This window comes from Ischnura elegans, chromosome 1 (assembly GCF_921293095.1).
Source record: "Ischnura elegans chromosome 1, ioIscEleg1.1, whole genome shotgun sequence".
Classification (NCBI taxonomy): Eukaryota; Metazoa; Arthropoda; class Insecta; order Odonata; family Coenagrionidae; genus Ischnura; species Ischnura elegans.
In genome coordinates, this window is record NC_060246.1 from 81,367,458 (window position 1) to 81,395,152 (window position 27,695).

General features: G+C 37.3%; 1 protein-coding gene across 1 annotated transcript in view; it reads left to right on the top strand.

Moving 5' to 3' along the window:
* The window catches only part of LOC124164369 (conserved oligomeric Golgi complex subunit 5), a 36,871-nt gene that overhangs the window by 3,974 nt on the left and 5,202 nt on the right, over positions 1–27,695 (top strand). Inside the window, exons 5-12 of the mRNA XM_046541667.1 lie at positions 4,832–5,012; positions 7,954–8,211; positions 8,624–8,813; positions 16,114–16,371; positions 20,994–21,127; positions 21,861–22,155; positions 23,172–23,303; positions 27,199–27,307. Of these exons, the coding sequence (XP_046397623.1) occupies positions 4,832–5,012; positions 7,954–8,211; positions 8,624–8,813; positions 16,114–16,371; positions 20,994–21,127; positions 21,861–22,155; positions 23,172–23,303; positions 27,199–27,307 (1,557 nt within the window). The remainder of the gene's footprint in view (positions 1–4,831; positions 5,013–7,953; positions 8,212–8,623; positions 8,814–16,113; positions 16,372–20,993; positions 21,128–21,860; positions 22,156–23,171; positions 23,304–27,198; positions 27,308–27,695) is intronic.

Consider the following 27,695-nt stretch of genomic DNA (forward strand, 5'->3'; position numbering starts at 1 on the left):
CAGGGCTTCCAGGGATCCAACATTAGATAGAAATATTCAAGGAAGAAGAAACGAGGCAGTCAGTTCATGGATGTAGACTACTGTGGATAGATAGAGATAGTTCTTGTGTATATTGTGCAAAGGATAGGAAGTGCTAAATTTTTTTAGGATGTAAGGAGAGAAGTGGTGAAATAAATACTTTATCATGAACGTGACGTTCATTTTAAGAATAGACCAACAAGGAGAGGCATGTAATCAAGACTAAATCCAGGCATTGAACTGGTTGGAAAAGACATTGAAGAAATACTCCGCTCAAATTTACCGACAGTGAGAGAAGTACATTGCGTTTTCTCTATCACCTAATGGGTTCGAAATTTGTAAGACTTAGTGCGAGAAAAACCGTGAGAAATGCGTCTCATCCATAGTATAAAACTTGAATTCATGTTGTTACGGAAAATAAGGCAATGAATGGATGAACGTGCAACGGCATAAAGAGAGCGCGAACTACAGTGGATATGAAGAGAAGAGAATCTTTCGTAACAAAACTTGATGATTTGTTTGACATTGCAAGGAGTGGTACCATTGCATTTTTGACGCGCGAGGAGGAAAGTGCAGTTAATCTCTCGGGTAAATGTGCTTGGGCTGAAGAAATAAAGTTCTTACGCAAATAAAGAGGAGAACGAAATGCAGTGATTGGTGGAATAGATTTCAATATATTCAAAAAGAAATGAAAAGATGTGGTTCTCCACTCCTTTTGTTGCATTAGCTCCCATCAGTGACCCGCAGTTCCTACAAAGACTTGTTAATTAGGAAAGTGTTAACCTGGACATAGCGAAAGCAGCACAAAAGAGGTTTTCAAACCACTTGTGGTACATGAGTGAGGAGTTGGTATGCCTGTCATTCTTTGACGGATCCATTGCTAGGTGTGAAAAAAACGTGATACGCCGTATGTGGTCTTCTGTAGGAAAATATGATCCACCGAAGAAGGCATTCTATAAACGTAAAGACATGTAAGGTATCTATACAAAATTTTGTCAACACTAATTCGAGAAAGCTATTTAATGTATTGTAAATATGTATTGCATTCTTTGATGTGAACATGCGAGAATTTGATGAACATACAAGAACGATTTGCAAATTATTCGGGGTCATTAAGTGGGAAATTATTGTGCAGCGAGAGGAGTGAAACTAATTCAAGATTTTTAGGCAGTCACGTTGAAGGAAGAGAGCTTTCTAAATTTATTACTAACAATAAGTGTGACTTTTCATCGCAATACAACCCTTACGTGCGGAAAGGCACTTTAATTGCCAAATATGGGATGTCGGTGAAAAATATATTTTATTTTGGTTAATGTACCGAAATTCATGGACAGAGTGAAAATAAATTGATCTCTTGGATTGGAAGTATTGTTATGGCAATTAAATTCTTTCTAAGGTAAGCACATTCCTTCAGAGGCTAGATCTTGACATCAGGAGCAAAGTCTTTGCCGAGGGAGGGGAGGGGGTTGAGGGGAAGTGTCTAGTAAGTGGTGCGGGACATACTTCAGCGGTGCCGCGGTGCGTGGTGGCGCCCTAGGGGGGGGATGCATTACGATGGACGATATCTCCTAAACGCTTAGAGATAGGTTAAAACAAACAGAAAATTGGTTCTAAAGGGGTTTACTTTTACGTTTTACATAGAAATAGTGCTTTTTCGGCCCCAAAAAACTCAATTGAGGGTCCTTAGTACTTAGGGCCCTTGGGGCACGGGTTACCGTTATTTTAAAGTAACCAAATTGTAACACGTGAATATAAACACCATTTGGATCATTTTGAGACCAGGAAAACATAACTTTTTGCAATTCTGAAAAATAAGGGCCGGCCTACTGTACATCCGCCAACATCATTCAACAACTTCTTCATTGTAACTTCTGCTCAACTTTCCATGTAGGCCATTAATGCCTCCTGGCACAGTCTTGGCCTTCTGACTTATGTTCCAATTTTTCTATGTATATTTGTTCTCACGTAACACCCCTACATTTAAAGTTAAACTAGCCATAATGTGGTTTTACTTGTTTTCTTCTATCTTCACCAATTCATGCTCTAACCTAGCCTGGGACTTAGAAAGTCACTCTATTACTCGATCATTGTTAATCCGTATTTCTCTCATCTCTGGTCTCGTTTTGTTTAACATGTCGATAATAGCTAAGGACTTCATTGCACTTTATTCATCACTAAATAGCTTCTTAACAACTTCTACTATCTCAGACTAATCTATGCTACATTCTAGTGTTAGCCTATCCATATTTTTCGGTAAGGAATTTGTTACCCAGTTCATTTAAATACTGAGCTCTCACAAAAAACATCATTGTTAGAAGTCTCACACTTCACAGAACTACACCCTAAATAAATTTTTCTGGTAACAATAAAGCTATTGGAAATGCATTTTTTTACTTCAATCCCCTTAACAAAATTAAATGAACAATGCCACGTGTTTGTTCAGGCCCCTCTTACAGGAAATATTAAATGTGACCATACGGGTGCCACCCATCCGGTACGCAGTATGAAATATAGCCGGACTAGCTATGTTGGGCAAGGACCGTGAAATAGGTTCTTTCTATGATTCATGTGACAGGTCAAAGGAATGAGGTATACTACAACTCAAAGAATGCAACTGAAAACATTTATTTCATTTCAGTCATTGATATTAAACTTTAATGCAAAAACTAATGATCTCTTCATTGACAATAACAAACAGAGTACATATATGGCTAGTAACTTAGTATGAGTGCAAAATCGTAAATCGCAAATAGTGGCATCCACAAAGTGATGTCAGCGATCCATCCAATCACCAGTAAAGGGAAACTCATACGTCCTCCCACCTCTAATCTAATTCTTTGATTAATAATGGGAGAGTTTAAAAAGTGTTTACAAGAATGTCAACAAAGGGCAAGGGTTTTGGCCTCACGCTCTTATTCTGGGTTGACAGGCTGCATGAGAACAGGTGTTCTTGGGAGATGACGGATAGGTTCTAGCATTTTGCCACACGTTGAGCCGGTTCAGGCCGGTGGCAGTGTCGTGTGATGTCTCCAGAAAAGGTAGCTATGCAACTGCCGGGGAGAGTTCCTGCTACCTCCACCGTTTGAGAGCAAGAGAGCCCAGGTCTTTTGTCTCCCTCCCGTGGCCACCAGTGACTACTTCCCCTCTCTCCCCTCTTCTCCTGTGCAGCAGTCAGCTGACTCCTATCTGGGCTGGTATTTGGGAGGAGTCTTTATCCGCCCATTAAACTCTCCCATACGAGAGTTCGCATACTGCATTATGCCCCTGAACAGTGATTGTGTATGCTATTTTCCACAACTATTGACCCAGTGGAGTTAAAATAGAATATAGAATATTGCTAGAAATGATGCGTGTAGCACCTAATGATAAAACAGTCACTAGCACTTAGTAAAATGAAATGCATAACACAAAGAACACTCGCACAGGAAAAATTTCATATGGACAGTGTAAAATTTAGCTTTTTATTTTCTACTTATCTGTTCATTCACCCAACCGATCTCACTCATTCACTCAACCCCTTTAACTCATTCACTCAGCCCATTTTAGGGTGCAATCCTGAAAAATGGATGGATTGTTCAGTCAGTCATGTGAAAAGTAGTCTTTAGGTGACATGGATGCATTTCTCTTGGTTTCTTGGCAATAGGGTAGTTTCCTTCATCAAAGAAAACGAAAGGCATTGATTGCGATTCGTTACCCACCATTAGTGTAATCATAATACACAAATTATTTGGTTTTTGAAATACCGGTTTAGACGAATGGCAAGGGTCAAATTTTATCCTCATTTGAAAAAGGCCAGATTGGTGCCCATGCGATTCCACTCCGCATGACGTCACAGGGACCTAGTTTCTACACGAGAGGATAGGAGTTATACATCGTCTGAGGTTACCAATGCATGCATGAGGCACAGAGCTCAGGGAAACATGTCTTAATAATCACCTATTAAAACTGGCTAAGTTCGGAAAGTTTTCTTCGTTTGATAAGGTATTAATAAACCTTTTTTAAGCCAAGCGCTACCATCCAGCAAGGTACTCAGCTATCCGCTAGCATCCTGCGACGTATCAGCACTAAGCCTCGCCTCAAGGTCACCTCACCGGGCGGGAGGGGGAACCAGAAATACGACGTACGGAGATATTTCCCGGCATTCATACTTAAGCGTCGCGTTTTCGTGCGCTTGAAAATTTTCACTTTTCATTTAATCGCGAAAAATAGATGTTGTCATTTAAAAATCTAAAAGCGTGAAATACGTACTCCAGGAGTAATAATCTTTCGATTAAAGCAATAAAAAATAATAGGAAACCACCCTATTCAGTTATGCACTTTTGCATATGTTGGGTTGAACATTTGGTTAATCCTTTCAAGCTCCAGTTGGTGGAACATGGAGCAATGGATGGAATATGGTGGATATTTCTTAAAACAGACCAAAATTGACTGTCTATAGCTTTTCTCTCATCATTAAAATTAAAAAAATAGTTATTTTCTGGAATTGTGTCAATAGTATTAAAATAATGACTCATTTTTTCATCTATTACTATTCTTGATGCTTCCATATTTCTGCATAAAATTAGTAGAAGTAAGTGGATAATAATTTATTACTTTTGCTCATTTTCCCCAAATTGCCTGATTCATAACTAGAGAAATTGATTATCTGAAAATGTCCCGTTGTGTATTAAAATGCATGATCCTACAAATGTGATTTTTTTCATCCATTGAAAGGTTACCAATCTGCCAAAATGTTATCTTGTTTTTAGGATTGTATGTATGCTCCATATAAAAGGCTGTCAGGTGTCACCTGCTCTTCAATTTATTATTTTAGGTTTGTACAGCACTTGAAGTCTATGCTAATCTTGGTCTGCATGGACAAGCTTTACAGCAAGCAGCTGAAAGTGCTAGGCAAAGTGTAGCTGCTGCGGTGAGAGATAATCTCGATGTAAGAAATTTCACTCAACCAACCATTTCTTCCTCTCAAAGTGATTCTACCTCCAGGTCTTCTAAAGGTATGTAGACTACCATAGGTTTGCATTTGTGTGTTTGAATTCATGAGTTGTGAAAATGTTAACGGCATGTAATGCTCAAAAGTTTCATTCTGGAGTAATGAAAGGGTATGGATTACATTTTTCATTTGACATTCTGGTATGTTTTTTGCTAAAGCATTTTTTCTTCCCTATGGCATTTGGAGCCTTTTTATTACTCCTTCCAAAGTACAACTTCATCATCTTTGTTGTGGTGGTGCCTCATTTCACTTAGGACTTTTTTTATCTAAAATAAATATTTTAAATAAGTCATGATGTAGAGTTGAATAAATACTTCCAAATATGAGATTTGCCTTATGATAGGCCTTATGCCATCAGGCCCTCCCAAACAAAAATCCTCAAAGTGCAAGGTGGCACAGGGAAAGGAACTTGTCCTCCTACCCTTAATGTGTGAAATTCACTCACCAGTGGGTTAGGCTGGGGTAAACTCCACCCTCACCTAACCAATTCAACCTTTTAGGAGGGAAGTTTAATGCTGGAAGAGGCTCAGACCAGGCCCGTAAGTTCCATGTTAATCTTGTTTAACCATTATATGCTATTTATTGATAATTATGACTAATGAGCATGTGAAGAAAACCAAGATATTAGTTTGCAGTAGAAGAGAATAGGCTAAGGCCTATGTGAAACTAAGAATGTATAAACTTAAGCAAGTGAAATACGTAGTTCTGTTAATTGGGTAGCCGACTGATCTGCAATGGGCAAAGCAAAAAGCAAATAGTCAGTAGAATACCCCAATTGAGGTGATTCAAGTGTAGTGAGGTCATGGATGGAGTGAGGTTTAAGGCTAAACAAGACAGGCACATAGTGTGAATCTTCGCCAAGAGATGGAACTACCATCGGGAGAACCTCAGTGCTGTAGAGTAGTAACTACATCCTACGTTTCCCAAAATCTACTATCCCTCACCCATCAGTCCTCAGTCCACCCCTCTAACGTTTCCCTCCCCTTCGTAGTCCCCCAGGTTTCATGTTATGAAGACCATCAATCCTTGGAAATAAAATATCAAGTTACATGAGAACAATAGAAATGTGTTTCCCCCCCTGAAGGGTTTTAAACATGGAAATAGTTTTCCATTAAAAAATTAAAATAGAAGTGGAATGGGGAGTAGGAATGGATAGAGCCCTAAGTTCTATAGCAGGAGAAAATTTCTCTGAAGTCGAGTTAAAGTTTAAAGTTACCTGTGAACAATGGACAGCTGTTTCTTTTCTTTCCCCCCCTATCCTTCTTGCCAGCTTGCCTCTTTTCATGCCTTTTTTCATTTTTGAAACATGCTGATAGCATGAGTCACATATATATTGTGCTCTTCTGTGACAACCGATAACTTTACGTGATTAGTGTTTTACCTCCGTATGATTTCAAGAATAGGAATGCGCACCAAATATAAAATATAGTGAGTCCAAATATGAAGCATTTCCGAAATAATTTAACTGTGTTAATCATGATTCTATCACTTTCATTTATCGATTTACCAATGAATCATGAGTTCCTATGTTAGACCGCACCCAAAAAGCTATGAGAAGTTTTTAGTATAACGGCATAATTTTGATTGAATTAGCATAAAAGTATAGATATAATGTCCACTGATATATCCAATGATGAAAGTAATTAGGTTTACACACAATAATTAGAAAAAGTAGGCTTGTGCACATTACGTTAAATTTTGCGTGTTAGTTATAATTGTATGTGTTTTATTTTCAATTTTCTTCCATGTATGACAGTTTTGAAATTGACAGATGGCAAATTTAAAGAAAAGTTCTGACTGAGTCTTGTAAAAATAAGATATTTTTCGGATTCAGCGCACAAAAATATATGGTACTCCATCAACAGAACATAAACACATGGTAGAACTGAAAAATGCAGGCCTGTGTTATTAGTATTAGATCGTAACGAGACAAGACACACTGGAAACTCAAAGTGCACAAATCACTTAGCTCGCACGTTTCTGCATAGAAAAAAAAGACTTAACAAAATTTCATGATCCTACATGCTCTTCCCTTGCTCCCATCTGTATTCTCTCCAGTGCCTCGCTGCTAGGAAGGCAGAGCTCCCAAACAGCCAGAGAACACTTTCCATCCCCACCATAGCCCCTACCGCCCCAACCCTCCCATTCTTTCGCAGCCCCCCTTCCTCTCACTGAGCGGATGAGTCGTTCTAGTTCCCCCAACTCACAGCTGGCAACGCCCTTTGATGGGCCGTTTTTGTCACTATTATTATTCGATTTATTACTTTACACCTGCATATACCTTGGTTTTAAAAGTCGTATTAGACTATTAACTTGGCTGGAATTCTTTTGTTATGACTGTTTTTCTAAAATAATATATTTAATTAATCACGACTTGTAAAACTTACAATTTCCAATTTATGTGAATTTAGATAAGCTAGGCAGAAAACATGCAGTAACTGTTATGTTTCAGTGTGTTAATTTGATAGTGAAGGTTTCAGATTGATAGGTAGGTAGTCATTACTCAAATTAGGAAAATCGTTTATCAGTGCCATCACCTTTCGCCTTATGGAAGAAACTGATAAATTTAGTGGAGTGATGTTGGGTCAGTGGGGAAGGAGAAGGAAGGGGACACAGTTTATAAATTGATTGAATGGTAATTGGCCTAGTGCTATGCTCAAATAAAGAGGGGGATTACTCAAATGTTCTATTTTAGCTGATAATCTATGAATGAATCTCTGATTTTTGCTAGTATTCGGTGAAGTCTTTTAGGCCTTCCCACAATATTTTTCCTCAGTGTCTGATACTATGGCTGACAGTGACTAGTTTACCTCACAGTTATTATACAATGACTGGCTTGTAAAGGATCTTCATATTACCTACCTGTGGTAATTTATCACCTTTATATTGTTGTCTCAAAAATTTCTCTATTTCAGTTCCTCTTTTTTAAATCTTTTCATTCAAAGGTGGCCCTGGGAGAGCAATGATACCAACCGCTGGAAGCCGAGCATCTCTTTGGTCATCTCTGGAGAAGATGCTCTTGGAATTGATATATAGCCAGTGTTGTCAAATTGCACTTCTCCATCGATGTGGTACTGCAGCATCATCTTCCCTATTTCGGTCAGGAAGACTGAAAGAAAAGCCCCCAAGTCCATGTACGCTGGAAGAATTTTGGAACTACACCACTTCACTTTTATCCCGAGAGCTAACCAGTGCTGCTAATAGTTAGTATTCGAAAAAATAATTATTAAATAGCTTACATAGTACAGTTTAATTCAAATTAAATGTTATTATCTTCATAGATAAGGTATTATGTTATTCATTTATCACGTGCAATATTAATGATTCTGAGTTTTGAAGATCATTCTACCACATATATGGAATGTATTAATATTTCCTGAGGTTCTTTGACTTTGGACTCTATTAGTACAAATAGAAATGCTATCATTCTTGTTAACGTGTGATTTTAATGTGATTATTAATCTTATTTTTCCTCTAAATCAAGTAAATATTTATATTGTAGAAACTTTACATCCTTATTATTCCATTGAAATGTGTTTTCTATGTCATTGAAATACATCCAATTAGGTTCATATCTACTGTGCATGTTATTTAACTTGTTTCAATATTCTGTAGGTTCTGCATTTATAAAACAAGCCCTGGAAAATGAATTCCCAAAATTTCTCCGTCTCTACTTGGATTTATGGAGACGCCTTTGTGTTTTGCAACAAACAAATGATCCTGGACTTGATTTCCACTCAAACATTTTCTCTTCTGGGCATCCTGCAGGAACATCTGAAGTTGCTTGTAATGGAATCGATGTGAAGTAAGTTTGTTTTTAAAATAAAGTTGACCGTACTTAAATAGGTTTTGTCATAGTCATGAAACATTGGGTTAGTTTTTAGAGGTTAAATTGAGGAAAAATTTATATATTTTGTTAAAATTTGGTGGATTATTTAATTTAATTTGTGTGCTTCTGAAAGTATTAATATTATTTAATATGATCACCATTGAGTGGATTTGAGTGAGATATATTCCAAAAGCTATCATGCACTCTTAAGTCCTTCATTTTTACCCTTTTTATTACCTTGAAGAAGATATGTACATAACTCGCACAAAACATGAATGAATTGTTAAAATGATAATTAAATAAAAAAATGATTAGACCCATTGTACAACAGTTAGGACTTTTAAATCTTCTTATCCATTACAAATAGTGTAGGTATGTAGTTTGATTTGGTAGATCAAATTGATGCAAGGTTAAGAATTAAAGAGTGACTTTATCTTACATTGTTTATGTTAAATTTTTGTTTGCTTATTTATGTGGCTTGAATTTTTCTCCCCTAGTTAAAACATTTAGTATGCTGTTAAATGCTCACTACTCCACGTATTGTTGTCCTGTTTCAGCCACATTATGTAGTTCTCCCCAGTTTCTCCTCTCTCTCTCTGCCATGCCATGGCATTTCAAGCTCTTGCAGTATTATCTCCCATTTTTGGTCTCTTTTGAATTTGTTGGATATATGTGTGGTACATCTATATTGCGCAAAACTGTTGATGCGCATGCGCACGTTGGTGTACGCACGTTGGTGTGCGCACGTTGGTGAGCGCACGTTGGTTACGCACGTTAGTTGGCGAGAGAGCCAGTCTCGGTCAGTCTCTCGCAGTCACTCTGTATGTGTTGGTATGTGAGCCTGGTGTGTTACCATGGGCCCAGGGGGCCATGGTGTGTAGCAAGGGAATGTATTTTCTTTGTTGGCAATAAAGCCCAATTACTTAATCAATTAAGTTTTACTCAAATCTGTTAACCCGAGAAACCTGAACATGGTAGCAGAAGTCCGTGGTTCACGTGGTGGTTTCTTGGTTATTGTACGAGTGACGGTAAAATGGCGAAGTACAGTGATTTGGTTATACCGGTGTTTGACGGAGAAGAATACGGTATGTGGAAGAAACGTGTGACATTATTTTTGAAACTTAAAAAGTGTGACAATGTCATAATGAGAGGAAAAGTTTCATCGGACAAAGAGGATTGGGATGAAAATGATTTAAAGGCAATGAACTATATATACGGCGCTATTTCAAATAAGCAATTGGAATTTGTATGTGATAAAACGACGGCGTACGATATAATTAAGAAGTTCGATAGTTTATATCTGAAAGAGTCAACAGCACTGCAGATTGTGTGTAGAAATAAATTGGAAAGACTGAGGCTTAGAGATTACAGTGACTCGGCGAAATTTTTCAGTGACTTTGAAAAATTGGTAAATGAGTTGAAAACCGCTGGCGCGAGTGTTTCAGAGAAGGAAAAATTAAATTATATGTTGAACACGTTGCCTGACTCGTACAGTTACATTGGTGATTTAATTGACACGTTAAAAGTAGAGGATCAAACAGCTGACTATGTGAGGAATAAAATTCAAATGGCCGAGTTGAAAAATCAAAGATGCGAGACTTCGGCTAGGAAAAGCAACGCATTCGCGGCGGATAGAAATAGGCAAGAGCGAACATGCTTCCAATGTGGTGAAGTGGGACATATACGAAGAGATTGCAGAAGTAGTGGACAAATGACAAGTAGCAGAGGCACATGGCGTTCATCACGATGCAGACAAGGATCCGGAAGAAGAGGCTTCGTAAGGGGGCGTGGCAGCTTTCATCGCGGGCAGCGCGGAGTATGGCACGGAGCATGCGCAGACCAAGGACAGAAGAATGAAGAATACAGCGCATGGCTTACAACGGTTGCTCATCGTGCGGTGCATAACACTGAGATAAGTAATGTAGATCGTAATGAAATAAAGTGGCTTCTTGATAGTGGCTGTACAGACCACATCATTAATGATGATAGATATTTTGATAAATGTATTGTTCTGAAGCAACCCATAAATGTTCATTTGGGTAATAATGAAATTCTAAAAGCCACAAAAATCGGAAATGTGTTAAGTTATTTTGATGCATTTGGCAAGAAGAATTTAGTTAATATGAAGAATGTATTGTATGTTAAAGATATGCAATCAAACCTGATTAGCTACAGCAAAATAACTGTGGGTAATACAATTGTTTCTAAAGGCAAAATGACCAAAATTATTGATTTTAAAGGTAATGTTACAGCAGTAGCTTTGGAAGTGAATGGTTTATACATTATGAAAAGCAAAGTAAAATCAGGAACTTTGGTAAATGTTGCAAATAAAAGTGTTGATTCTATGACTCTAAAGGAAAAATGGCATCGTTTATTGGGACATGTAAATTTTAAATATTTAAATACTTTGGTGAAAAATCAGTTGCTGGACGGTATTCCGAGTGAACTTGAATCAGACTTTTTGAAATGTAAATTATGTATTGAAAACAAAATGAGTAATGTTCCATTTAAGAATAATAGGAACAGAGCAAAAGATATTTTAGAAATTGTTCATACTGATGTTTGTGGACCTTTCCAAACCACAGGTCTGAAAGGTGAAAAATATTTTGTTTCTTTCATTGATGATTATAGTAAGATTGCTAAAGTTTATACGATGAAATCTAAAACTGAAGTGTTTGATTGTCTTGTTGAATTTGTGAATGAATGTGAAAATCTTACAGGTAAAAGGGTAAAATTTTTGAGATGTGATAATGGGAAGGAGTATTTGAATGGTGACATTTATAATTTTACCAGAGAGAGAGGTATTGTAATTAACAATTGTCCATCATATGTACATGAACTGAATGGAACAGCGGAACGGTTTAACAGGACCATAATGAATATGGCACGTTGTTTGTTAGCAGAAGCAAATGTGCACAAAAGGTATTGGCCAGAAATTATATTTACTGCAACGTATTTGAAAAATCGTACATTAGCCAATACTATTGAAAGAAAAACTCCCTATGAGATATTTTTCGGTAAGAAACCAGATGTTTCCAATTTACGTTTGTACGGAAGTACTGTTTTTGTTAGAGTTCCAGAACAGAAAAGATATTCAAAATGGGATAAAAAGGCAGATATGGGTATTTTAATTGGTTATAGTAATGTTGGATACAGGGTACTAATAAATGGTACAGTCATAGTAGCACGGCATGTAGATATTGTAGAAGAAAATGTTGTATGTATTGGATTAAATGAGAATGAATCTGATCATGAGGACAATGAAAACAGTGATTTGAAAGATGAAAGTAACGATAGTTCTGAAAATGAATCATTAGAGTCAGACACTAAGAGGGAAGCTGAAATTCGTAGATCTCAACGAGACAGGAATCCTCCTAAGAAACTTGATGATTATTATGTGTACAATAGCGGTATATTTGTAAATATGTGCAGAACGGATGTACCAAATACATTTGAGGAGGCGATTGAGTCCAACGAGAGTAAATTATGGAAAAAGGCAATGGATAAAGAGATTGATTGTTTAATTAAAAATAACACTTGGAAATTGGTCAAAAATATTAAAAATAAAGTTTTAGATGTTAAATGGGTGTATACAAAAAAAACTGATGGAACTTATAAGGCCAGATTAGTTGTGAGAGGTTTCCAGCAAACCGATGAAATTGATGATATTTATTCTCCCGTAGCAAAAATGCAGACTTTAAAAATTCTTTTGTCATATTGTTGTCAGATGGGTTTAGAAGTTGACCAAATGGATGTGGAAACTGCTTTTTTAAATGGCAAGGTCACTTCTGAAGTTTATGTTAAACAACCAAAAGGCTATGAAGATGGTACAAAAAGAGTATGTAAATTGTTCAAAGCTTTATATGGTTTAAGAGAAAGTCCAAGAGCTTGGTATGAATGCCTTGATGAATTTTTGGCAAATTTAGGTTTTAAAAGAAGTGATATTGATTCCTGCTTATATTCTCTTAGAAATGGAAAAGATTCTATTTATTTATTAATTTTTGTTGATGATTTATTAATTTGTGGTGCAAATAAGAAAGACATACAGAAAGTTAAAGTCTTACTATCTGAAAAATTTAAAATGAAAGATCTTGGGAAAGTTAAAGAGTATCTTGGGATTACCATTGAATATGAGTCCCACAAGCATGAATTGAAATTAAATCAAACCAAGTATATTGAATCATTGGTTAAGATATATAATTTAGAAAATAGTAAATTGTACAATACACCAATGGAAGTAAACTTAAAAATTGAGAAGGCGGATATCTGTGACAAAAACATTAAATTCAGAAATTTAATTGGTGCCTTATTATATATAAGTTCAGCTACAAGGCCTGACATAAGTTTCAGCGTTAATTACTTAAGTAGATATCAAAATTGTTATAATGAAACGCATTTTAAGTATGCTTTAAGAATTTTGAAATATTTAATTTTAACAAAGGATTTGAAATTATGTTACAAAATGAATGATTGTGTAAATATTATTGATTGTTATGTTGATGCTGATTGGGCAGGTGATTATTTGGATAGGAAATCCACAACAGGTTATGTTATAAGATTATTTGGGAATGTTGTATATTGGAAATCGAAAAAGCAAAAGTCTGTGACGAAAGCTTCAACTTTTGCAGAGTATGTAGCTTTGTCAGAAGCAGTGAGTGAATTAAAATTTATAAAAGAGTTATTGAGTACATTTGATGTACAATTAATAAAGCCAATGAAGGTTTATGAAGATAATTCAGGTGCAATTGATATTGCAAAGCATGGTAATTTTACTAAAAATTCAAAGCATATTGAGGTACACTACCATTATGTGCATGAATGTGTTAGGGATGGTATGATTGATATTGTCAAGGTAAATTCAGAGGATAATGTTGCTGATGTATTTACTAAATCCTTGTGTCGTCAAAAGTTTGAAAGTTTTCGAAATGTGTTGGGTTTGAATTAGTGTAAGTGCAATATAGATGTAAGGAGGTGTGTTGGATATATGTGTGGTACATCTATATTGCGCAAAACTGTTGATGCGCATGCGCACGTTGGTGTACGCACGTTGGTGTGCGCACGTTGGTGAGCGCACGTTGGTTACGCACGTTAGTTGGCGAGAGAGCCAGTCTCGGTCAGTCTCTCGCAGTCACTCTGTATGTGTTGGTATGTGAGCCTGGTGTGTTACCATGGGCCCAGGGGGCCATGGTGTGTAGCAAGGGAATGTATTTTCTTTGTTGGCAATAAAGCCCAATTACTTAATCAATTAAGTTTTACTCAAATCTGTTAACCCGAGAAACCTGAACAGAATTTTTTCTACATTCCACTTCAGCAGGTCCTTCCTGTCACACTTGGACAACGTGGCACTGTTCTATCTCTGGTTCTTCTTTTGCTCTCCCTTCCTGCATCCAATTCAATAGGCATATACCATATAAACGTGTGTCAGAGAGACACCCCTATTTTGAGCATCAGGGCTAGGGAAAAAAAATTTTGTGGTATTTAAAAAAATCCTATTGCGCAGTGTTGCAGAGGTATGCCTGGACTTTGGACAGTTATCAAAATTTACCCTGCATTTTTCAGCTAAATTTACACAATATGTAATCGGAGATAAGTAGGTATGTATTCACTTGTAGTCTTAACCTTATCATGCCAACTAGGGATGGTCGGATCGGATCCAAATATCCACGGATAAACCCTTCACATTATAATTTGGATCTAAATTCATCAAAGAAATCAAATCATATTAAATCAATGCTTTTGCAAATGCAATGTCCCATGAGAGGGAGTGGAAAGAGTTCCAATCCTCTCTTTGCATACGCTGTTTCACTACGATGCTTGTCCTACTCACGAACAATTTTGTTTTAAAGCTCTTATTGGAGTATTGCAATAGAATTTCAGCCCCAGAAAATTTTAAGGCAAAACTCGACAGGCACATAGCGTGAATCTTCCCAAGAGATTGAACATCTCAGTGCCGTAAGATAGTAACCACGGTGTATATTTCATAAAACCCCCCTCGGCCCTACTGAACTTTTTGGGTGCAATAAATATCGCGCACTCCACTCCACACCTGGTACGCTTTTCTCTATTTTCACCATTGCGTCAATCCTCCCGTAAACCTTTGGAAGGTTGGTTGGGGGGACACGGGTGGATATCGATGGTAGCCACTTCCTCGTGGTGAGTTCTGGGTAGTTTCTTCACGAAACTAGCAGAGAGCTACTTCGTGAAATGCTTGGTGTTCAGGTTCTGTTCTTTCTCAGCCTTGGCTGAATTTCTTGCTGAAAATAGCTCCACAGGTACGTTATTCGTCATTATGATTGATGTTAATTTAAAATAATTTACCTTATCATTACTTTTTGTGGGATTATTTACTACCATATGATGACTTATTTGCTAAAAACTTAAATTCAATCGAAGTAAATATTATTTTACCTGCGATTTAGCCCCCAAAATGGAATTTTAGAAACGCAGGCAAAATGAGTTGTGTTGTGCGGGTGGTCTATTCTATAATTTTGTTGTTAATTCATAGACATTGTTTGAACCATAGATTTTGTCAAATAAACTTCAAATTTCATTTTTATAAACTATAAACATGTATCCACTCTTTTATATTATCCATTTTTCCATAGTTTCATAAAATTTGTCTTCATAGCCGTTTGATTCTGAAATCAGCCTGATTTTTCGCAAAATTTTAAACCTTAAGAGCTCGGGCGGCAGTGGTAAATATCATCCGATTTGAAAAAAATGTTGTGTGTGAGATCCTTATATCATTTTGCAACTTTCCCGCTTAGGGAAAATTTGATCAGGAAAAAAAAACCTTTTTTCGGCCCACCCTAGTGTACATATTATTATACATATGTTAATAAATGAAATTCATTAAGGACTAGGCGAATTGACATGGCCTTCCCCTCCAGTGACTTTTGCTCTTTATATTGGAGAGACTATCTCAGCTCTGTCCCATCTAATACTTCTGTTGTGGGAAGTTGTTTAGGACCCAATTTTTGATTGATTCAGGCCTGCTTTAAACTCAAAGAAAGTAAGCAGGACCTACCACAGATGAGAAAAGCTTAAAAACCTCATATCGTGCTGAATATGTAAATGGATTTCTTTTTCGTACTAGATAATTTAAGCCTGAGTAGTTCTTTTTCAAATCAGTGTGTTAAAAACATTTTGATAATTAATGATTTTCAATTGATTGAATGATGATTGAACTCTGAAGATTTTATTTTAAAGGCTGCTTTACGATATTTAATGAAAGTGGATTTTATTTATTAAGTTCTGTATTTTTCTTTCCTTTTAGGAGAGAGGTGGTGGAACCTTTTGAAACTGCATATCTCACATCATCAATGTCACGTCTATATGACCCAGTTGAAGGAATGTTTGTTGGTGAGGGTGGTGGAGGTGGTAAAGTGGGTGGTGTGGTAGTTCGAAGTGGAAGTGTCCCTCCAGTTGGTAATGGGGTTGGAGGAAGTGGCCCTACTGCTGAATCCCTATCTGGAGAAGCAGCAAATGTACCTGCTCCGGATAAGTTGGATTCATTTGTTAGTACTATAACAAGGTGAATATTGTGAATCCAAAATATTTTTCTATTTAATCATTAAGCATAATTTTATCATAAAAAAATATTTTTGAGCGGATATGAACTAAGTGTCTGAGTGGAGAATCAAATGATATCTGATTTTCAATCGACCATTCTTCACCGTAATTTCTTCTAGATAAAATTCCCCTGGACTGGGAATCAAACCAAGGACCTTAGGCTTTCCTAGCTTCCACCACTGAGCCTTAGGGTTAGGTGTTAGATTCAGGGGTGGATGATCCCAGTCAGCACAAAAGAGTACCCCATTTTTACCCCTTATTTTACATGCGTATTATTATGGTAAAAGATGGCAAACCTGTATGTGAACGAGTAAACTTTCTAGAATTTTAAGTGGTAAAATTTGGATAATTTGGTCGAAAAATTCGACATTTTTCCGGGTAAAACATTACGTCAAGGCAGGTTTCATTTTTATTAGTTTTATTTTTACTCGTCTTTAGACCATGGTCCTTCCGAAGAAACAAGTTAGGACTTAAAAAGATGGACTACAAATAACTGAAGAAGAAGAAAAGAATCTGGGCTAAAAGCTCATGAATATTGTCAAACGTCTCGGGTTGACCTTAGCACGTGACGGTAGAGCGAGCTACCTGTTGAAAACAAGAAAGGGGATGAAGCCAATGATCAGGTGGGCATGTCACTATTGAGTAACACAACATTTTTCACTCTTTACACGATTGCTTCAATTATATTAAAAATATGCTTACTTGAAAGGAACAGTTCAGATAATAGACTATTTTTGGCCTTTGAGATCCATCTCACAACCAATCGCTGCACCAGCGAAAGCAGTTGTTTTAGGCATAATATGCACATTGCTCTTGTAAATACGAGTATGTACTAGAAGTAGCGTTTGATGGGTAAGAATGTTTACATCATACAGAAATCCATAATAGCAGTGCAAATGCCAAGTCAGAGAGCAAATTTTTTAGCAAGGCGGCGTTTTCCTATAGGATATTTGAAAGAGATAATAGTCAAATTAACAGTATACCCTAAGTGTTTCCATAAAGTACAAATATTCCTGTAGAGAGCTAAAATCTGGTTTGAATCATTTAATGAATGTCATAATTACATGCCAAAATCATGTTTCCTGGGATACATTTATGCAACCTAGTCAAACATTCCAGCATGCATTGGTTTTATCTTCCATTCCCTTGAAAAATGATTGATCGAGGTTCCACTGTATTGTTATTACAATAATAAGAGGTAAATCAATCAATGGATCACCTGATCAATCAGTGGGGCCATCGGGAATCCATCATGGAAGTGGGGCAGGGTTCCCACTCAACCGTGAAAGGCTTAAAACCGTAAATAAGTCGTGAATTTGTCTACCGTGTAAAAAACCTGGAGAAAGCCGTGAATTTTGCCATGAAACCTTAGAAATCTCTCAAACTTGTTTGTAGAACTATAATTGGCAGATTAACCCCTTCCACTGTAATGACGAGTCTACCTCGTCATGAACTTTCGACGCCAAACCTCGCAATGACAAGTGTATCTCGTCATCGGATTTTCATAATTTTAGCACTATTTAGAGGAGCGATATAATTATTTTGAAAGCTTAAAAATGTTAAAACATACATAGTGTACATAAATAATTCATATTTCATGAAACATGATGCATTGGAAGGATTAAAATTAATTTATATCATGGTTCTACATTGATTATAAATTACAAAATATTATTTCATTACCTACCATTTGAAAAAGAATCACTGAAAAAATAAATGGAGAATAGGAGCACGATATTCGGAAAATAAATCGAAGTGGAAGGAGTTAAAAGAAAAATTGATATTTCGAGCATGTTTCAAGGCCGAGTCACGTGCAGAAAATGTCCACACATTTATCTGCGCACGTGTATTCGAAGTGCAATTATGTATTGGTCCGTGTGCCATGACAGCACATTGACCTTAAGCCTGTGTATAGAAGACATTAACCCTAGCAGAAAATCAGGTACTTCTTCACTTCCCTGCCACCCTGCTCCCTCCTTTTTCCCACACACAACCTTTAGCCGGACTTGAATTTTGCAAATGATAGGTAACGTCATTAGAGATAGCACTTTCATTGCTGCGTTTGCATTCAAGGCATCTGTTGCGTTTGTTAGATTTTTAGTTAACGTGCGGCCGATGATTGTTACGTGAACAATATTTCTGCCGAAAATGACTAATCTACAAACTGTGAATTTGATGACATTTAGACCGTGAAAATCTGGAAAAAACCTTGAATTTTATTATTTAGCTTTAGTGGGAACCCTATGGGGGGACAAGTGGACCTAATTCAAGAGTCACAACTCCCTCATTAGTTCATGTGTTTTATTAAGGCCCACAAACAACTCCTGTCAGTGGTAAGTACAAAGATGCGCTCAACCGCATGACTCCACCCCCACTCCTTTGCTTTCAAATGATCATTCACCACGTAAAACGGCCTTTGCTGGCAGAGCCACTAGAGATGCTTGTATTGACTAAGAAACCAACCAATCCTGTTATTTTAATGAAAATAGAAAAGGATAACATGAAATTGATATAACTGACACTGCTCTGACTACACCATTTTACACATTCAACAACAATACACCGAACAATTATACAATGAAGTCGATTCACCATTTTACACTTTATCAACAGAAAGTTGATTCATCTAATTGCTAACAACCATCGTTTCACACCTCTACAATATTTATATATATATTATTTGTACTAGTATAGCCGACTCCCGATTATCCTGCTGCAGTTTATCCGTTGCAGATTATCCGTGCACGAGTTCACGCTACGTTGACGTTTTTCGCGATCTTTATAAAATAAATAAAATCGGATGCAAAAGCACCAGAATATCTGAATTTTAATGAAAGGCTACTTTGGTATTATTATTTCCATTGGAATCCCCTTTGTAAAATGGAATTATTTTACTTGCAGACAAAGATCTTTTCAAGAGCACTTATACGTCTGCTCTGGAATTGCAGATGACGATCAGTGGCCGGAAAAAAACTCGTGATTGATTTTAGAAGATTCTTCAACAACAAACCAATATTGTTAGAGAAATGTTATTGACGATCTCTAATTGTATATTTTATATCGCAAATTTGGCAAAGTTTCCGACGTCACGGAGTGGTTAGGAAGCATTCGTGCAAACCAATTTTCTGAATCCGTGATCTCGCAGCCATGGATGCGTGGTCTTTGGAAACTAGGTATTACACGGAGCAGCAGAAGAACAAAGACAATCACGTTATCGCCGCTAAGAAGATCCCAGTCTGGTAAAGGAAGCTCGTCATGATTCCGGAAAGCAATCTAAAATAACAGACAATGTGCGTGAATGGTAATAGATTGTTTGATTTGCATAAATTTTGAAAATTACCAGAAATTAAATGAAAAGTTTGGATTATCCGTTTTTTTCTCATTATTCGTTCCGCCTCTCCCCATCATTAGCCCGGATAATTGGGAGTATGCTGTAATAGAATCTGGTAATGCAAAATATATTTCGGGTCCGAGGAACAAGTAGCTTTACTTAAATTATTGTGTTTTGGATCTAGGTATATTTACGGTAATATGTAATAATATTTTGATTACAGAACTTACTTATTCTCTGTGTTTTCCCCATCATGATTCAAGAAGACCTTAATTACCTTAAAAACAAATAAAAGCCTTGATGCTAAAATATTCATTTTTTAATAGCAGGAAGGAATTTGTTTTATTTGGCACCCTTAGCATGACTTCTATGACCTTTATCTGGGATACTAGTTGAGGTTAGTTCATTAGTAATGTATGTGACCTCCCAAGCACTCAATTTTATATTGCAATCTTGAATTAAAAACATTGTAAACCATTCTGTGAACCGTCTTTGGGCAAGAACATCTTAGCTAGTTATATTTTTCGAATTATAGAGACCGTCTCACCAAGTTTACTGATAAGCGGGAGTTTGCTGTAAGTAGAGAAAAATGGCGATTAAAAATGATATGGTATATGTTCTTAGAAACTGTAAAAGAAGCCTTTCTATGAAGCCTGAATTAAAAATACTACAGGTATGAATGTCATTTGAAATCAATTACACCCATGCCTCGTATAGCGCAAGGGATGCGTTCCTTGGGGTCTTTGTGCTATACGAATTTGTGTTATATGAGAGCGTTTTAACATTGGGAAGATAGGGATGCGTTCCTGGTAGCATAGGTGTTGGGTATCAAATTTCCTTTAAACCATATGTATTCATATTAATAGCCTTAAAAAACCTTATTCATTTAAACTTTTAAAGTAATTTTTCCATGAAATCATTTTCAAATAGAAAACATGGGCATTAGATATTACCATTAATAGTATCTTCTGAGGATGAAAATGGCAGTAAATCAAAATCATCATATGATATTGGAAGAAATACGTAGCTTCAGATTGGTGAGCCCATATTGAATGAGTGCAGCAGAATAATGATGACAATGTACTCCTTTAGAGCAGAGTGCTAGTAGCGATGGCTCCGCTCAGGAGGGGAGCACTTGTACTTCAATTTCTCTGTTCCAAAAATGAAGTAGAAGTTATGTAGAATTGGTAATATTTTAAGGGTAGATTTACTGTATCTGTGGTTGTGCATCCCTTTCATTTGTTCTTTTACAGGGAGCTCAGTGTGTCCTTAGTGGATGTAGTTTTAAGCCGTAAAGTTGCCAGGAATGTGAAAAATGCACTGAAGTTATTTTGTGCAAAATGTGAACAATCTGCAGCTCATGGAGCTTCAGCCACTCAAGTAATCGGTAAGTTTAGCAGAATATTATTAAAGTATTCTACCAATTACGGTAGGTTTCCATGGAGTATTTAAGAATCATTCTGGCAGTCTCCCCTAACTTCATGGACTTCCCTCTTCAATTCACAATATTGCTAACTCCCTTTCATTCTATCTAAAAATCTTTTCTCTGCCTTCATCTCCCTCTTTTACCCAACACTCTACCCACCAACACTGTTTTCAACATCCTCTCCCTACTCAGCACTGGCTACATCAATACCACTGTCTCCTCAGTGTCTCATCAAGAAGCTGCCTCTCCTCACCCACCATGTCCAGCACGTCATCGGTCCTCCACCTCTTCATCCACTTTACCATCTCCATTCTTTCCCAGTCCTACTTCACGAATGCCTCCAGTCTTCTCTCATCCTCCTCCCTAAGAGTCCATGTTTCTTTATCGTGAAGCGCTACTCTCCAGATCAAGAGTCTTCAGCTAGTCTTTTCTTTAAACTCTTACAAAACATCCTCTCATCAGCTCTTTCCTTTATAATGAACACCTCCTTTTCTAATGCAATTCTCTTCCTGATGACCTTACTGCATTATCTTTTTATCTCTAATGTGCTGTGCTGATACTTAAATTGCTCTACATACCTTGAGTGTCACATTCCCAGCTTGATGTGCTTTACGAAACCGCTTAACCATGGTCTATTTAGTCATGTTCGATTTAGATTTTCATGAAGGACATATTGTTTATCTTACTTTTCCAGAGGCATTTACTCCAGCACAGAACTTAAATGCTACTTTAGTAAATCTGTTATGTTACCTAAATGGAGAGGTGCACAGAGTGATAGCCAACATAGGAGGTCCACCAATTGCTTCAAGTGTGACTATGACTCTCCCTTCATCTTCATCTGGACTAATGGAGGAGGCATCTTCTTTAGTTCTTGGAGCACTTTCGGATTCAAAATCTCTTGCTGCTAATATTCTTCAACCTCTCCTGGACTCAGTCTCTGAGGCGATAAAAGCCATCATATACACAATACATAATGAAGACTTTTCGGGGTAAGTCATTTGTTCAGTAGTTATAAATAAGTTTTTTATTTTATATTTCATTACAATGTTGGTCATTTATATGCTTAAAAGGGTGTAGATATATGTCATCAATCTAGTTACATATATTGATACCTCCACTGCACAAATGCCCAACAATCGCCATCCGAATCAAATATGTTCATTTAGTACTACTCAGGGATGCCGACTTACCAAAAATATTGGGGGGGCCTGAGAAGGGGATCTTGCCCCAGGAAATTTTATAAGTAGTGAGTTTTAAGTTTCTTAAGCATTTTAAAAGAGTCATATGATCAGCATTAGAGCCCTGATAACTCGAATCTCGACATCTGGACACTCCGGGAAAAATCGTCAAGCCTGACACAGTTTTTCCTCTCACCCATAACTAATTTTTGAGGGGGCTCGGGCCCCATGGAGTCGGCGCCACTTGTACCACTAGGGCTACTCGATGAGCAGGTTTGATTCGGTGGGTGATTGTTTAGCATTTGTGCAGTGGAATTATCGATATATCTGAAATTTTTCTTTGGAAACCCAATCATTGTAAAAAAGATCTCAATTTTTATATTATCACTTTCATTGTGCAACTTTTTCGCTTAAGGGCATATTCAGCATTAAGATGGACTAATTTATTTCCGACTTTTTACAATTGAGCTCTCAGCCCCCTCATTTTTTTAAATGACTTTAAACCTTGCTGATGCAAAATATCAGAAAAATTATGAAAATATCGGAAATATTTAAATTGGAACATTCCTATTGGTACCAAATTGAAGTTGTGTATAAATATGCCCAGATTTGTTGTTAATTATCATGTTTGTTTCTGCTGGTATGTGCAGACCATTTAGGCCTATCTACATGGTCTACCTTTACTGTCTGCCTATATAGACTGAGGGTTCAATTACTGATCATGATTTAAGTTGTCCGGAGTGAATTTCATGCAATAATCTCTCCTTCAGGCTTTTTGGAAAATGAACTTAATTCACTATTTCAATTCTTTAATATTATATTTACAGAGAAACCCTTCCTGATAAGAAAAGAAATACCCAAGGAGCATCTCCTTATATGAAGGAACTGCAGCGATTTTTGTCTCGTGTAGCCTCAGATTATTTGTCAAAATATAATTGCCAAGAATTGATACTGGAATGGTAATATTTTTTTATTCTTGCTCTCTATTATTTTTATTTTACTTTTTATTTGTTTCAGTTAAGGCATTATAATGCTGCAGATGATGCCATATGTTAATTGCAGCTCTTGCTGTGTTTTGTACTCTAAACTAGGAGAATGCTTATCAATAGAGATATGTACATGCAGTTAGTTTTATTCTTGTGATAAAGGAGATATTTATATGATCATTGAAAGAAACTATTTTATTATGTCTATTGATGAGAAAACATATTTACATTTTGGCCTACAGTTGCCACCTTATAAGTGAGAAATTTAAAATAAGCATCCAAAACTTAAGCACATTATACAGTAGACTCTCGTTATTACGAAGTTCACGGGACCGAAAAATCGGAGGTTCGTAATAACGAAGTTCGTTAGAACGTTTCTTTTAGGAATCGTCGTTAGGAATAGTGTATTATAAACGCGATTAAATTATGCGGAAATATATACAAACAGGATGATTCGTTTCAGTTTTTCAACAGAAGACTGCGCCATGACGCAATCGAGGGTTGATATCTTCCCGAATACATGAACTCCGATATTCAAACTAGATGCGTCCCAAGACCTTGTTCCTAGGTTGATAAAATTACAGTCCGGCCACTGAGAGTTGTCCGAAAACAGACAAAATGGTCTAGGTCTGGGTAGGGTGTGAGGGGGCCAGGTGAGAAAGGGAAACGCTGACAAAGTGTTCCATGAAGAAAAGAACCGGAAGGGACGACGAGCGTGAAGGACATAGAGGAATAACTTGAGGAATTACTTGTTCTTGTGATTCGAAGAATGGGCTTATTTTGGTGGATAAGGTTTATTTCGGTGTTCGTTTATGCATTTGACAACGTTGTATGACTAGGCGAGTGTGAGGTGCGTTTGGGGGACAGCGATTGGCTTTAAACCGTGCTGGCGCAGGATTATCCGCCCATCCTATTGTGCCGTAATCGGACAACCCTCGCCAGCCGGACTGTATGTAATTTATCGCCGAGTACGGTTATCCTGCGGGATGCAACACTGCATTGCACGTATGCGCTTACTCACGCATGTGGCGAACTGATCTAGCGGGGCCTGCGATGCATTCGGAGCCGAAAAAATAGCTCCCCGCGGTGACGAAGAGCGGGCGAAACTTTGAACAGTTCCTAAATTCACACCATTTTCGTTGATACCTTATTCAGATCATGATCACAGTGAGAGTTTCCCAGCGCCACACCGCGTAGTATCGGCCAAATCGAAAGGCGCCAAATTTGAAATTTGAAAATTTTGAATGCTCGTTTCTCTGAAAATTCGTAAATCGAATGTGTATAGGAAGAGGACTGACTGTACATCCTATTTACGAACGGTTATAAGTAGGGCACCCTGACTACACAGGAATGAAGCTAGTTATATGATGTTGCGTGTAAACTGAATAAAAAACCATAATTGACGCACTTAGGCACAGTAAACGAGAATAACTTAAACGTGGCGCAATTATTGAAACTTAAGTGTAGTGAATATCCACCTAAATGCCGTGACTTGTGCGTGCAACTTCGTAATAAAGTTCGTATTGTAACCGCCGGGACCGGAACTTAGGTTCGTAATTTCGTAAAAACGAAATTTTCGTAATAACGTTTCTTTTACTATAGCTTGGATAGGCCTTTTCGACGGGACCAACGGTTTGCTTCGTAATAACGAGGACTTCGTAACAACGTTGTTCGTATTAACGAGAGTCTACTGTAACTATCCCATGTGTTATTTAGTGCGTTGAGGTACAATGTTTAAAATTCCTTTCAATGTTTTATTAACTATAGTTGATGTTCATTGTAATGAGTTCTGAAGTGCCATGAAAATCAGTTGTTACAATACACAGCAACAATTTCCTCTTTTTCTGGCTGTTACGGCTCTATAAGTGGACATTATTATTAAAGTATTCTATCGATTATGGAGTACCTAAGAAGCATTTTGGGAGTCTCCCCTTCCTTCAAGCACTTTCCTCTTTAATTCACTATAAGGCCTACCCCCTTTCATTTTATCTAAAACCCTATTCTTTACCTTCCTCTCCCTCATTTACCTAACATTCTACCCTCTAACACTGTTTTCAACATCCCCGCCCTGCTAAGTACTAGGTCCATCCATACCTGTCTCCTCCGTATCTAATCTAAAAGCTGCCTCTCCTCAACCACCAAGTCCAGTACTTTGTCGTTTCTCCTCCTCTCCATCCACTTTACCTTCTCCATTCTTTGCCACACCTACATTTCAAATGCCTCCAGTCTTCTCTTGTCCTCCTTCCGAGGGTCCATATTTCTGCACCATAAAGAGCTACACTCCAGATCAGACTCTTTTCTAACCTTTTCTTTAACCTCTTACATAATGATCCTCTCATAAGCTCCTTCCTTTTCATGAACACCTCCTTTGCTAGCATGATTCTCTTCCTGATGTTCTTACTAAGTAGTAAGAACATCAGGAAAAAGGTTACAGGAAAAAGTTGGAGGAAAAAGGTTACAGTACTGTAACCTTTTTCCTCTAACGTGTTGCCTAAATAGTTGAATTGATCTACCTGCTCAACTTTTTCCCCACCCACCTTTATCTTTAGTCTCACATTCCTTGCTCGCAATGCTTTACAAAACCGCATGACCTTGGTCTTCTTGTGATTATTCCTCATCCCATATTGCTCACAACCCTCATTCAGTGCATCCACTGAGCCTGTAGCCCCCTCGCTCACTGGCTAATCAACGCCTGATCATCTGCAAACCTTACTGACTTTAACATCATTCCTCTCACTTTTACTCCAGCTTCCAATCATACCACGCTTCCCTTACCATCTCCTCAGCGTTAATGTTATAAAGCCGCAGCGATAGAGGACAGCCTTGCCTCACTCGATGGCCAATGATTGCCCACCTAGTTTCTCTGTCCGCTACCCATACTTGCACAGTCTGGGTCGTACAGTAAACTCTGAAAAACCGGAGGTATGTAATAATGAACATGAGAGCGTTTCTATCAGAAATCATTTCAAAAATAACATACCTTGCCAAAATTCCTTGTCTCTTCAATCTCCCATACTTACTCTCACACAGCTGAGTAGCTTCAGATTATGATGAAACGTAAAAGCCCCACGCTGGGCGCCAAAATGTAACGTTTTAATTAATTTCTCTTTGCTTCTCTTCACTTACAAATATTTTATTGCACTTTAAGTAATACAAACTCGGGAGCAAGGAAACACCCGTCCGCCATAACTATCACAATCCGACTCCCCTTTTTTCACTTCCTTCCGCGCCGTCAACAACCACATCAATTACCTCACTCCACCTCTGCTGCTTATTATTGCTTGTATTACGTCACACCAAAATCCAAAACAAACCACTCAAAATTAGGTGTTACAACGTTTATGTTCTCTTCTTTTACTGCTCCCAAGAGCATCAATTATGATTCTTTCTTCAGTAGGAGATACTACAATATGCACACAACATCATATAATAAGCTTCATTCCATTGGAATATAGGTGACCACCTCATTACCACTTGTAAATTATGATCAGTATGTACTCTTCTTACAAACATTTGAAATCTCAAGAGTCCCCAAAATTTCAAATTTGGTACCTCAGTGTGGTGCAAAGGAACTCACACTTTGGGCACAGTCTGAACAAAGTGTCAATTAAATTCGTTGTGAAGTCAGTAACTGCTTCGCATGTTCTTCCTTTCCACAGACTGCTCATTTTATTTGGCTCCATCAGGTTGGGATAGTTAGCCTATATCATAGGAAGTAAGTTAAACTTAACAATCCACTAGTGTTTCTGGTTGACATATTATTTCATGTCTAATTCAGAGAACCCTCTTCTCATTCAGCCTGTATTAGTTACAGCATACTTTAGTAATGGCTTAATGGAAATAACAATTTTATTCTTTATTTCATCAGTGTCCTGCCTGTGGTTGAAAGGTGTTTACATTTATTCATGAGGCATGCTTGTCTCGTTCGACCAGTGGGAGCTGGAGGCAGAGCTAAACTGGCTTCTGATTTTACCCAGGTAAAAACTGTGGAAGGGCATGTGTTATACGTAGTATTTGTGTAATTTTTACTTGTATACTTTCTGATCATCAAAATTCATTCAAGACTTCTTTTCAAAAATCAATTTTCTTGAATGATTTTCAATGTTCTAAGGATCTTTGAGTTTTGAGGGTAGACCAGTTGTTGCAATAAATGCGATACAGTGTATTTACATGTATATGTGATGTTGCACGAATAATAATAACTTAATTTTCCTAGTTTATCTTGAACCAGTTCCACGACCTCTGATCAGTGTGATAACTTGTGGTAGTTGTTTCTTCTGACATCAAAGTTATAATATGCATAAAATTACTATAAGCAAGCCATAAAAACAGTCAAGCAGTAGAATGCCTTATGGTATGTACTTA